This window comes from Anastrepha obliqua, chromosome 2 (genome assembly GCF_027943255.1).
Source record: "Anastrepha obliqua isolate idAnaObli1 chromosome 2, idAnaObli1_1.0, whole genome shotgun sequence".
Classification (NCBI taxonomy): domain Eukaryota; kingdom Metazoa; phylum Arthropoda; class Insecta; order Diptera; family Tephritidae; genus Anastrepha; species Anastrepha obliqua.
The window spans coordinates 6,865,265-6,878,607 of record NC_072893.1 but is presented as its reverse complement, the minus strand read 5'-3'; the positions used below and the strand labels follow the sequence as shown (position 1 = coordinate 6,878,607).

General features: G+C 38.3%; 1 protein-coding gene across 5 annotated transcripts in view; it reads left to right on the top strand.

The window, feature by feature from the left end:
• Nucleotides 1-13,343, top strand: part of LOC129239609 (moesin/ezrin/radixin homolog 1) — a 92,150-nt gene that overhangs the window by 63,111 nt on the left and 15,696 nt on the right. Inside the window, exon 1 of one of the 5 annotated variants that reach the window (XM_054875231.1) lies at nucleotides 7,729-7,936. The exons of 3 other annotated variants lie outside the window; for them this stretch is intronic. In XM_054875231.1, coding sequence (XP_054731206.1) covers nucleotides 7,874-7,936 — 63 coding nt within the window. In that variant the 5' untranslated portion in view covers nucleotides 7,729-7,873. Of the gene's footprint in view, nucleotides 1-7,728; nucleotides 7,937-13,343 lie in introns of those variants that run through there. One more of the 5 variants, XM_054875235.1, reaches the window with a different exon arrangement.

Here is a 13,343-nt window from a genome sequence, read left to right as displayed (position 1 = left end):
AAAGATGGACATTAGCTGCCATTTGCTTTTTCTCAAACTGCTCCGAAATATCAAAAGAATTAATTATCCGCCAAAATATTTCCAACAAATATTAAGATTTACGTTAGCTGGACCGATTTGAAAGTACCTCCAGAAATTGGTGTTTTTTGTAAATAAAAGGAGCTTTTAAATATACTTTCCCAAAAAAATCACCTCTGATGATAGTAGAGTTTAAACTTAAGTGGTCTACATACATTTTTTTTTAAATTCTATTAACAGAAACAAACTAATAATATTTTCTGAAAAAATTGGAACGTAAATGAGTGAATTTTCAAAAAACTGGATACCTTAGAGATCTAATTAGGTTAAAACTTCGCTGAGTTATTAAAGATTTCCATAAATGTATCTTCAAAAAAAAAGGAAAAAATTTCATAAAAAATCCTTTCATTTTAACAACCTAATACTGACTGGTCGCCGTAGCTGAATGGAGCATGATTACCATGGTGAAAAAATTCAGAAGGTGTCAAGGATGATAGATTTACCAGGTTTGGCAAATAACTATGATGAAAAACACAATTATGCGAACAACATGGGCTGCTACGTCAAAGAGGCTTCGACAGCCCAATTCTGCATGAACATTTCACTTATATTCACACACTCGTTTAATCAGTTGTTGTTCAGATGGCAACGAATTGTTGTCTTTGGTTAGTTTTTTCTTATATCACTAACAAAATCTTATTTTTTCGTAAACAAACTACTTCGTGACCGCAGTTACGTTAGCCCCGTCAGATCGTTAACTGGCTCTCAGCGAATTTGAAAGAATCGGCTGATTAGCTGGCATAACCGAGGTCTTGACAGCGGTTTTTACGGAAAAACTGAGATTGTGTTGGTGATGTACTTTCGTTTATGTTACTTCGTTGCCATCTGAACGACTAATTGAGGCCGATTGTGTGAATACGTGTGAAATGAGCGTGCAGAATTCTGCAGAGTTTACTTGCTCAATTTCATTTTTGACCATAGCTGAAGACCAAACCTAGTAATATATCATCATCGGTGATAGGCTGTCCCGCTCGGTAGCCAATGGCAAGATTCGGAATGTATTTCGGCCATGAAAAGGCTCCTCATAGAAAACAATCTTCTGTTCGGAGTGGCATAAAGCTGGGACCCTTTGTGGAAAGGCATTAAGACGCACACCACAAATTTGGAAGAAGAGCTCGCTCAAAACTACCAACAAAGGCTGTAGTTGAATACTCTGTAGTAGCGCTTTTAAAATACTCAAAAATCAAATTTTTTGTTTGCCAGAAACTGTAAACAACTGAAAAAACTCGTTTGGCAGAAATTAACAATAAAAACTGAATGGTTCCTGTGCCCACAGGTCAGGTAGGCATGCACAGATTGACTAGTAAAAATGGTGAAATAATTAATTAGTGAAAAATATGATTACAAAATAACGCAAATAGCCACATATTCAATATTCATGGAGATATTATTCAATACCTTTATTTTGTTGAAGTAATTGGCGGCTTTTAAGTGCCTAACGAACATTCAAATTCCACTGTCAACAACCCAGTCTCATTTAAGCTTTTTTTGTATTTATAATCCTAAAGTCAATACTTAAGCAATTGTAATGAGTCAAATAATAACCCACGTCCACCCACTTTATGAGTGAGTAACTCTCGTATCGTATGTTTAGCATGGCGGTAAGGGGACGAAGTGGGTATTAACGCACTCAACATTTGAACAGTTTTGTTTGCTCGTTGTCCATTGTCTGTACCAGAAATTTGTAAAATTAGTTAGTGTTTTCGATTGGCTTTTCAGTTGGCTTTTGAGTGTGTCTCCTTTAGTTTTAGATTTTATATAATTTGGGCGAATAATTTAAAACATAGATTAGGTTTGGTTGCGGTGGTAGTTACACTGTCAAATTAGTAGATTTATTACAATAATTCACATAAAAATTATTTGGTGACCGATGCAATGGGAGAAGGGTGCACAGAGGTGGTAGGGGCTAAATTTATAGTCCACTTTTATATTTATAGCTGAGGTTTTTCATATTGATTAGAGGTTCTCCGCAGTCGTAATAAATATTTTTAAACTTTCATTTTCTATGCTGGCTTATTTGTGCAACGTCACTTAATCTGACGTCATTGCTTTCTTTCTAATTTTAATATCTGTTATTTATGGAATGCATCAAATACGTGGGTCGGCTGATAAGTACGCGGCCTAAGGTACTTAATGATTGAAAAATAAAAATAATAATTGATAAATATTTTGTTATTTTTCAACGGAGGCCCTTGAAATATGTTTTTCACGTTGCGAATATAATGTCTGTATGCCACTGATAAATATGCTTTAGATTTCAAAATGGTTTTCCAAAACCGTCGTTCTTTTCGTTCTCCCGTTAAATTTAATAGATATGCTAGGTACATGGTCCAATAAGTTCATAAGGTGAGAGGGTAAAAACAATTTTTTCAACTAAAATTCATTTTATTCTTCAACATAGGTCCCTTCTAGGGCGATACACTTTTCCCAACGGTCTTCTAACATTTTGATGCCTTTCGAAAAATGATCGATAGAAAGTCCTTCAAAAAACGCGTCTGTTTCCCATTCAACTTCTTCATTTGATCGAAATCTCTTTCCCTGAAGCCATCTCTTCAAGTTTGGAAACAGCCAATAGTCAGTGGGGGCCAAATCTGGAGAATACCGTGGATGGTGAAGCAATTCGTGCAATTTTGCCATGACAATCGTTGATTTGTGAACCGGTGCATTGTCTTGGTGGAACAACACTTTTTTCTTTGCTAAATGAGGCCGCTTTTTCTTGGTTTCGTCGTTCAAACGGCCCAACAAGCTGGCATAATACTCGCCAGTGACCGTTTTACCCTTTTCAAGATAGTCGATGAAGATTACACCGCAAGCATCCCAAAAAATGCTGGCCAAGACCTTTCGAGCCGATTGTTGCGTCTTTGGACGTTTAGGTCGGCTCTGCCGACTGTTTATTCGACTGTGGCGTGTAGTGGTGGATCCATGTTTCGTCCATTGTTATGAATCGACGCAAAAACTCGCTTGGATTGCGACGAAACAGCTCCAAACAATGCTCAGAATCCATTATTCGTTGTTGTTTTTGGTTGATTGTGTGAAAACGCCGCACCCATCTTCCGACTAGCTTTTTCACACCCAAATGTTCGTGCAAAATCGTTCCTTTCGATATGCTTACGGCCTCTGCTAACTCGCGCACTTTCACTTTACGATCATTCAGAATGATACTATGGATTTTTTTGATGTTTTCTGGAACAACTGCTTCATTTGGACGTCCTGAACGCGCTGCGTCCTCAGTGCCCGTACGACCGTATCTAAATTCACGAAACCATCGTTCAACGGTTCCGATCGACCAGCTGGATTTTGCACCTCTCGTATAGATCGTCGTTACTTATGGTGTTAAGCCACCAGATCTTCAATATCCTGCGTAAACATCTGTTCACACAGCTTTGAATTTTGTTTTCAATCCCATTGCTTGTGAGCCAGGTTTCCGATCCATACAAGAGTACTGATAGTACATTTGACTTAAGAATTCGTAATTTTGTATGTACGCTGAGCAATGATACTACCCGAGTAAGTAAAACTGTACAAAGTTTTCAATTTAAGCCTACAATGATTTCTTTGAGAGTTGCGAACTCCAAAAAATAGCACAGAGGCACAGATAGCATCACAAGAATGACGAGAAACCCGTAAGGGAGCAGAGATCGCGGTCGACCGAAAGAGACTTGGAGAAGGTCGATGCTACGCGACATCTCATGGGACGGTGCAAAAACAACAGCACATAACCATGCACGATAGAAGAGTCCTTTCGAGGCTCTATGCTCCCCAAAGTAAAGGCACGTTTTCATGTAATGAAATTTTGTTAATAAGCATCTTCATGCATTTTTTAAACAGCATAAACAAGGACTTGTGGTTATTTTTGCATACTTTATTTAAAAACTTTTTTTAAGGTTGCTGCAAGTACCTATTAAGGAGCTATTTATGAATAGGAAAAAGTGGTGCCACGCACAGCAATTACGCTTCAAAATATCGAATTCGTATACTGGGGTAATTGTCCAAAAATAAGCCATACATGACCACCAGGCAGCTTACACATGCTTTCTTTCTCCCGTTCCACCTCACACGGCATGTGGGCGAAAAGTTTGAAAATAGTATTTTATTGATGTTTCCGTTCAATTCGGGCATTGTTGATGCCGTGCAAGATTTTCTGTTTGTTTTGATTCTTAGCATTAGTCAGTGTCCCACATAACCTTCCATGACGTGTATGTATTTTTATATATATTATATATATATTTTTTTGTTGTTACACATTTTTATATTTGTTGTCGAAATCTAGCCAGAAAACTACAAAAAAAATTGAATGGGCTTGGTCCAAGGCAAAACACGCACTGCTCAATTGTATGAAGCGCCGCCGCCGGCCTCAATGCGGCATGGGTGGGTGCAGGTGTATCTATGAGTAGCAAATTAACTGTCGCGAAACATTTTCTGATGCGCAAAATCATTCAATACAATAAATAAATACTTGGCAAGAAGCGCCAGCAGTTAGTTGTGCGTAGATTACTTTGAGCTTGGGCCGTTGAGTGACCTACTGCTCTAAAAAGATAGTAAATAGTAGAGAATCGTACATACATCACTGCTTCTTGCGCCTCATTACACTGCAATAATTATGTATGTACATACGTACATATGTGTGTGTGTACGCGTAGATGACTGCGAGTTGTTTATTTGCTCAACAGCACTTTTTCATCAGTAAGTGGATCCGAGTGGTAGGTGTACCATTTACGCGTTTTTGCGTAGTTAATTCCTTCAGGCGTTCACTTCCATTAAGAGTGCATACAGTGAGCGGAATTTGCTTAGCCGCACATTGCTTCACATCATTCTGAAAGAATTTAATAATAATAGAAGTAACTGCGATATAAATTTAGCCAATGTATTTTTATTTAAAACAGAAATAACTAAAAATATTAAAATTAAAAATTATTGATAAAACAAATTAAAATTGAAATACATATGCAAGTTTAGATAAAAAATATGCGTTTATTGTACTTTTAATATTTTGTTAAACTTCCACTCACATTTATAGTTTGGAAAATTCTATCCAGTCAGTTAATTTCCGCAGTAATCAGATCCAGCCACGCCCGCGTGATTGATGTTTTTAGTTCTTGTATCGTTGAATACTGGCCAGCATTTAGATACACAGCCCTTGCAATTATGCCCAAACATTTTCATTGGGAATTATGTCTGTGCTTCTGGCTGGGCAGTCACCCCTGGTTGATCGATCGGAAAGAATAGAACCCTTTTGGCTTCCTGGAAACGTAAATACTGAGGAAATATTAACCCAGTATCTGCGTTCGCTTCCAAATAGTCAATGAGCACATCACCTAACATCTCAATATGTTTTTCAGAATGCATTGTACACTTCTGTGTGAGCTTTGACCTGCTGCACAAAATGTCTCCATTTGCCTCGATCTTTGGTTGATTTCTTCCGGTTGTTGACCTTGAGTTGCTTCTTGTCGTCTTGTAGTTCGTCAATCCATCTTGATCTTGGTCTGTCTCTTGCTTTCGTTGCAAATGTTTTAGCGGGGGTCCATTCTCATGGTACTGGTCTAGTCATCTTAGTCTTTAAGTTTCAATGAATCGTTCAGCATTTTCCCCTCTTATTAGTTGGTCCAGTTCATGGTTCGCTGTTGTCTTTGACCGCATCGAAGATTAACCTCAAAATTTTTCTCTGGAGCTTTTGTCATAAGGAAGCATAATTTCAGCTTTTCGTGGTAAGAAATTGCTCTTCATATCATTATGGAAACGTCTCCGAAATTCCGACTAATTTTTGGCGGGTTATTTTGAAGAAGATCATATGCCAGTAATAGCTGAAACCATCTTCTTCTTAATTGGCGCGATAACCCCTTACGCGATTTGGCCGATGGTTCCATGTGTAGAAGTCCACGCAAGTGGGGAAAGTTACTGATCGCCATTCACTTGGGAGTGGCCAGGACGATTCTTCTGCATATGGTTCAAGCAGCTCACAACGTCCGGGATTAGCCCACGTATCCTTTGGGTAGCTTCCGAACACCCGTTTGGGAGTGAGCTAACATGCTAACGTGAGAAGGCGAATCATTCCAGGATAGCTGGTTTGTGCGCTGGGTTTGGGACCCGCCACTTAAAAAGTAATTTTTTTCACTGTTTGTGATGTACTAAGCCGATCTCTAGTGGCTTCTTAAATGACATTGCGTCGGGATATTTTTGTATTCCTCTCACATTTTTTTGGAAGAAATGGCATATTGCTCACCTAATTTTCATATAACTTTTTCCGATCGATTTATTAAAAGCCGATTTCTCTGTTTGGAACACCATTTTCCTTCAAAATTTTAATTTTCCCCTTTTCAACATCATTTACAAACTTGTTTATTCCCATTATTAAGTGAGACCTGAAAATAATAACATAAAATAATTATCAACGTACAGTCTTAAAAAGTTGGACGATCACTCTATCCTGCTTTTTTGTCGTCGCTCGCTTCAAGTCGCGCTCGGAAAAGTCTTCAACATATTTTTGTACACCTTATACGGCTGATTCCACATCACAACAAAATTTTTTGATTTTTTAATCACTTTTGCAGCCGTGGCATATGATAATTTCGGCCCTTTCGAATGCGTGCATAAAAATACTACCTCAAAAGGCTAAGTGTACTTCTCACTCATTTTTGTTTGGTTTCGTTTACGGGAAAGTTTCAACCGACACTAACCTGAGTTAGCACTGGCGTCATAGCTCTTGAGTAGGACTATTATGCAGCTAAAAGCAGAACGAAATATGGTATACTATCTTGAAGTTACAAGTAAAAAACCGGTTCTTTTCTTCTGGCACAGACTGTATTATGCACATTTTAGTATTCTGATACAGTTATCTTCTTTTTTGCCTAATATTTGTACTCACTGCTGATTATTTACTAACTTGCTTTATAAAATTAACAACAATTTTAAGAGTGGACACATAAACAGTTTTTTTTTCTCGTTCTCTCATCGCGGTTAAGCAAATTTCGCTCACTGTACCCATGCACGTACCTACTAAATATTTTCATATGTCGGCCTGCGTAGTAGTCGTATGTGTAAAGCACAGGGATAGAATTTCTATGGTTGCTCTAGAACACTCTGATCCCACCTCTACTTTAACCTTTTTACTTCACTTCCATTTACTAGAATCTGTAGTCAATTATGTACTAACTAAATATTTTTATTTTCATATATAAACCTGGCAACTTTTTATTTCCAGCAACTACTAGATGTTAGTTTCATCGATACTCATGCAAACACACACACTCACTCACTTACTCTTACTAGCGCGGGGTGTACGTTGTTTCCGCACTAAAAATGTATTTCCGTTTTGGTACGGGGCTCGCGTGTTGCTACTTACTCCTCCACGTTGACGATGTTCTTGTTGTTATTGTTGTTGTTGTCAATTGTGTAGGCAGGGTGTGTTAAACATGCCGTTGTACTGTACAATTTGTCTCGTCAACAAACCTCATCGATCTGCATCGATATGTACTTTCCAGTGATGGCCCCAGTGACCCACCCTATGCCTTTGAGGCCATCTACTTTGGGGGTTGTTGAGTTTGTTAGCGTTTTGAAATTGATTTATAATGGCGGGTATTGTTCGGAGGCATTTCAGTCTTTGCATAACCGGCTAAAACTAAGGTCTTTGTGTTCGGTACTAAAAAAAAAAATAAAAGTAGTGTGAATCTGCTAAAGAAAAGTGCAATCAAATCAATTACTATTGTTAACATTCAAACAAATTATTGTGAAATATTGGCATCCAAGTGTGTTAATCGTTTTAGCAATTTATAAATTAAACAAATTCAAATTTGGCCCAATGGTCGTGTCCGATAGTCGAGTGCGACTGCCGCGCTATGTGGGCAGTTGGAAGCAAAAAACGGTTAGTAAATAGTTTTTGATTAAAAACAATATTGGAAATGGACAAAATGAATATATGGAAATAAAAGGCGTCTGTGCCGTATCCGATGTGCTTGTGCAGCGATATTATTTGATTCCAACTCCTCAGGCATACAATGATGGCTAATACGCCTGTAAACATGGAATTGAGAACAGTATTTTCGGCAAAGATGGTTTTATATTTAAATATAGTTTCTTTAGCTCGCACAAAAGACCAAACCTCATAAAGAATCTAATCTAAGTTCGCTATTCTTAGAAAAGAATAGAATAAATTTGAGGTTGCACTTCGACCTCATGGTTGTTTGTGCCTTCTACTCATCACAATACTTCATCCAAACCCACCCAGTTCGCTTATCTAACTTAAGATAGAGCTGGATTGGGCTGAGCGGAGGTACCTTCCTTCTGACTGGAATTGGCCGAGATGCCTCAACCTTCTTCGCGCCATAGCGCCACATTCGCTATACTTCATTCAACGTTACTACATTTTTTTGATGCCCTCTAATAAACCCTCAAAATAATAAGTGATTTTTTTATTGGCTTCGTCAATCGACCACAATATTTTACCACCCACCACCAAGTTGCAAAGAGCTACATTTAAAGAAGAAGCTTGATGAGGGAACAATTTGTATCCTAAGTCCTGGTAAGAGATAAGTTGTACGAGGAATGCTACTGAAGTGGCAGTCCTTGGCTGAATGTAAATCCAAGTCGTTCCGGTAACTTAGAACCGACTGTCGTGGGAACGTTCGTTTCACGGTGCGTTGTTGTTGTAGCAGTACACTAGGCTCTGCTAGTGCTTGTTAGTCACCGATCGCCATCGTTTAACTCATCTAATGGTAGGCCCAGGAAACATACTGCTTCCACGGGTTGGGTCCAGTGGGAGAGGGGAGTTAAGTGAGTGGGTTTGAGAGGGCATTTGAGTAGATGGTTAGTATCGTGCCGGATGCCTTCGCTTGCCGAGCATATATTTAGTATGTCGGGATCAATTCTAGATAAGTAGGAATTTAACCTACTACAATATCCAGACCGTAGTTGAGCCAAAGTTACGCGGGTCTCACGAGGCAGCTGGAGCTCTTCATCTGCCATGAGTAGTTGGTCTCCGATAACAGCATTCGGGGAGTCGGGAGTTTGGAAAAGTGTGACAAGACTCTCGCTGAAAGGCGTTTAATGCCTGTTTCTGTACTAACCGACCCAGTAGTTGCAGTCGTGTTTGGTTCTGATTCTCGTCGGTGAAGTCGAATAAATGCCTCCTGGCTCACCTGGGCTGTGGCTCTTGGGTTCGTCTTTGTGCAAGTGAATATATATATAAGTTCCTCTTAACTTCTAGTTGGAGCCTAGGGCGTCATCCTTATACGGTAGCCAAATTTCGTCGACGATCGAATTGGTTTGTTATTCGAGGCTGATTGTTTTATGATTCGTTAGTTTATTGTGTTTTAGGTAAGTAGGTCGTTGTTTTTCTGTTTTAGTCCGCGCGTGGTATTTTATTTCCCACTTATCCTGCATGATGCCAAGCCTTTCCCGATCCGACGCCTGGGGACGCGTCTGTTGGGAGACAGACACTTATGCAGAAGTGAAATCCCTGATACATTGATAAGCCTATAGCATCTTCAAAATCATGCCGCAGATTTTATCGCCCATTTCTGATTTGGTGTTCCGTATTGAACAACCAAAACGGTCGACGTCTCTTGTACTGGTACTACGATCACTCAGAAATTGAGTAGCCTAGTGGTGGATAGTTCCAAAACTGAACAAAACTGTGAACAATCTATAAGTACACTAAACTTTTTTAACTTTTGTTTAATTTGCAAAAAATATTTTTTAAAAAATCAAACTTTTATTTTTGGCAGTTCGGTCTCATTTTCAGGTTTACCTGATCATTTACCTTCAGAGGCTGCTTAAGGCTTTAAGTCTTTCAATTGTAAGGGAAAATCAAGACATTGAACGAATAACAATTGGAGAAGAAGATTGGGCGGAAATTGTATGCCTTAAATTTGAAAAGAAAATTGTGCTTATCGAATGAATCTGATTAAGTGCCTCTAGTGGAGCATTAAATGAACGCACGGTTTTTTAGCAGAATTTAGCTGTACTAATTTGCACTGCACAATAAATCTTGTGAAAACGAATTGCCTTTGCCTTTTGATCAATAAATTAAATATTCCAGCTATTATACTCATATTATCTCACCCTATTGTTGAGCTCGTCAGACCATTTTTATTCATGTTTTATTTTTATATACAAAGAAACCGCAAAAAGAATTTCGCAGAATTGTCGCTACTTTCCGCCTTGTTACTGCCACTTCATATGGCGCAACTTTTGATGCTTTTGTATTATAATTCGATTTATTTTAAATAATATGGCTTCACTTGAGTGCATTATGGAGTAGTGCTTTCGTGGAACGACAATATTTTGACCAAGTAAACGAATCTGGCAGGCGGACACCCTTGCACTTAGATGTGGGAGTGTGATTGTGTGTACTGCTGCGACAACGTTCGTCTGCTTTTACAGTTGCTCAAATACTTATGTACACACTTTTAATATTTTATATTAACGGGTGTTTTTTTATGAACTTGAGAACTTAAAATGACAATACAAAAGAGAAATATTATTGATATTTTTTTATAATAGTTTGATAGATAATTTCATGGCATTTATTTTTTGAATGTGATATCCGCTACATGTCTGTCGCGGCTACAAGTTACATAGTACATTCCAGCAGACCAATTTTTTACTACTTTTTCCAATAAATCTAGCCGTATGCTGTCAATCGTGGCTTGGATATTGGTTTCCAATGCTTCCAGAGTTGCTGGTTTGTCGGCATAAACCAATGATAAAAATCTGCCTTAATTTTTAAAATTTCTAAAAATTTTTTAACAAGATTTTTTATAACTTTCTGTGTATGGCAGTTTTGTAGTCCATTGAATTTTACTATGATAAAGTGTAAGTGACAAATGACATCGCAATACCGTTAATTTTTAACAATTTTTTTCGTTCAGATGTTTACTCGAATTTTTTGTATATGGGAAAAGAAAGTGTAGGGCCTTCAACAAAAAAAAAAAAAAGTCCAATAAAATCGTATTTTGTAATTACTTGAAACTCTCTATAAGCTGCACACCCATAAAAATTCTAAAAATGCTGGTTAAAAAGTGGAAAGTTTTGATGAAATTTCGAAACATTTTCTACAAAGTTTTAAATTTTGCGTTATATGGTTTTTTTTGTAGTATGAGCTATATTTTTATGGAAAAATAATTTATAATAATGTTTATAATTTTGCAACGTGGTGTATTGGAAAAAAATTATAGTGGACAAGTTAATTGTAGTTAGGGCAAGTATAAGCCTTCGTTCAGCTCCCGAGTCTGGCCAGACTGGCTTTTTCGACTTTGGACGTGAATTTAACGTATTTCTATTATAGCTAACAACTTGAGCTTCCAGGTAGCTTCCTAAAATTAAAGTTGCATTCGATTTGTGGATATAAAGGATTCTCGAATAGGACGAAAAAAAAGGCGAAACCCGCGTGCCCAATCGAAGGTTTTATAGAAGGTGTCCAACGGAGGGATAATAGTGCCATCCTTATACCAAGCAAACTCTTTATATTCTTTGGTGTGAAAGAAGAAATTGTATATTCTAAAGTTAAAAAAAAGAAACATTTCAAATTTAAGTTGAGCAAAAATGTGAAACCCAGACCAGATTTGACAATTTAATTTATTAGGTTTTTTTTTGTTTTAGAATGCCCTTTATTTTTTTATGTTTCTTATTTGTTTACATTAATCTAACCCTTCAGCGAAAAAGGGAGAACAGTAAAAACAGAGGATACAGATGAGGTATTAAGATTGAGGGGTTAAGAAAACCCAAAAACCAAACTATGACCACTCACGAGATTGTGTTAACCGTCTCTTGCCTATGATGTAATTCATCAGATGATTAATATCTAACAAAAACCATATAAATCCAAATTAAAAAATGTATATAAAATAAAAATTTTAAAAATTTCACAAACTTCGTACCACAGCTCCAGGGTTTTTAGCTAGAATTTCTGAAATTTTTTTCGCATGCAGTCGTTGTCAAAAAAGTCTTGCGGTATTTTTATTGAATTTTCAATTGTTCATAAAATTGGTTATAATAATGCGATTTAAGTCAAATATGCGCCGTTTTGTTCGATGATGAGTTCCCAACGAGATGCCAACTTCATAATGCCCCTCTTATAGAAGCTCGCTTCCCTATTGTCAAAAAACTCGGAGAGCAAATTTTCACAGGACTCTCTTGTGGACATCTTCCGACTACCAAGCTCGTTCGCCATGGACAGAAATAGGAGGTAATCACTTGGTGCGAGATCCGGACTATACGGTGGATGCAAAAGAACCTCCTATCCGAGCTCCCGGAGCTTCTGGCGCGTCACCAAAGATGTGTGTGGCCTAGCGTTGTCCTGATGGAAGACAATTCGGCCTCTGTTGATCAAAGATGGCCTCTTCTGCATGAGTGCTGCATTCAAGCGGTCCAGTTGTTGGCAGTACAGGTCCGAATTGAGCGTTTGGCCAGAGGGGAGCAGCTCATAGTGGATGGTTCCCTGCCAATCCCACCAAACACACAGAAGAACCTTCCTGGCCGTCAATCCAGGCTTGGCCACCGTCTGGGCAGCTTCATCGCTTTTCGACCACGACCGTTTGCGCTTCACGTTGTCGTAAGTGACCCACTTTTCATCGCCAGTCACCACCCGCTTCAAAAACGGGTCGATTTTGTTGCGATTCAGAAGCGATTCGCATGCATCCATATGGGCAAAAATGTTTTTTTGCGTCAAGTCGTGTGGCACCCATACATAGAGCTTCTTTTTGAATCCAAGCTTCTTCAAATGGTTTATAACGGTTTGATGACTCATGCCCAGCTCTTGGCCGATGCTACGGCTGCTACTATGCCGGTCTCTTTCGATCAATTCAGTGATTTTATCGCGATTTTCGACGACAGGCCTTCCGGACCGTGGCGCATCTTCGATCACCTCTGCACCAGAACGAAAACGTTGAAACCATCGTTGTGCGGTGGAAATGGAAACTGTATCGGTCCATAAACTGCACAAATTTTATTGGCAGCATGAGATGCATTTTTGCCTTTATCGTAGTAGTACTGTAAAATATGCCGTATTTTCTCTTTATTTTGCTCCATGTTTGCGACGCTATAACTCACGAACGACTAAAAGCAAACAACAATTAATCAAACACGTGTTAGCACGTGAAAAGAGCTTTCCAAAAAGCTCTAGCGTAAACTGATGCGACGAATACAACTAGAACTACGTGCTTTCAAAGACAAGCTTGCGGAAATACCGCAAGACTTGTTGGCCAACCTTATATATAATAGTAATCATATATAAAATTTTAGTCTGATAAAATTTTACTTTAAGTGTTCCA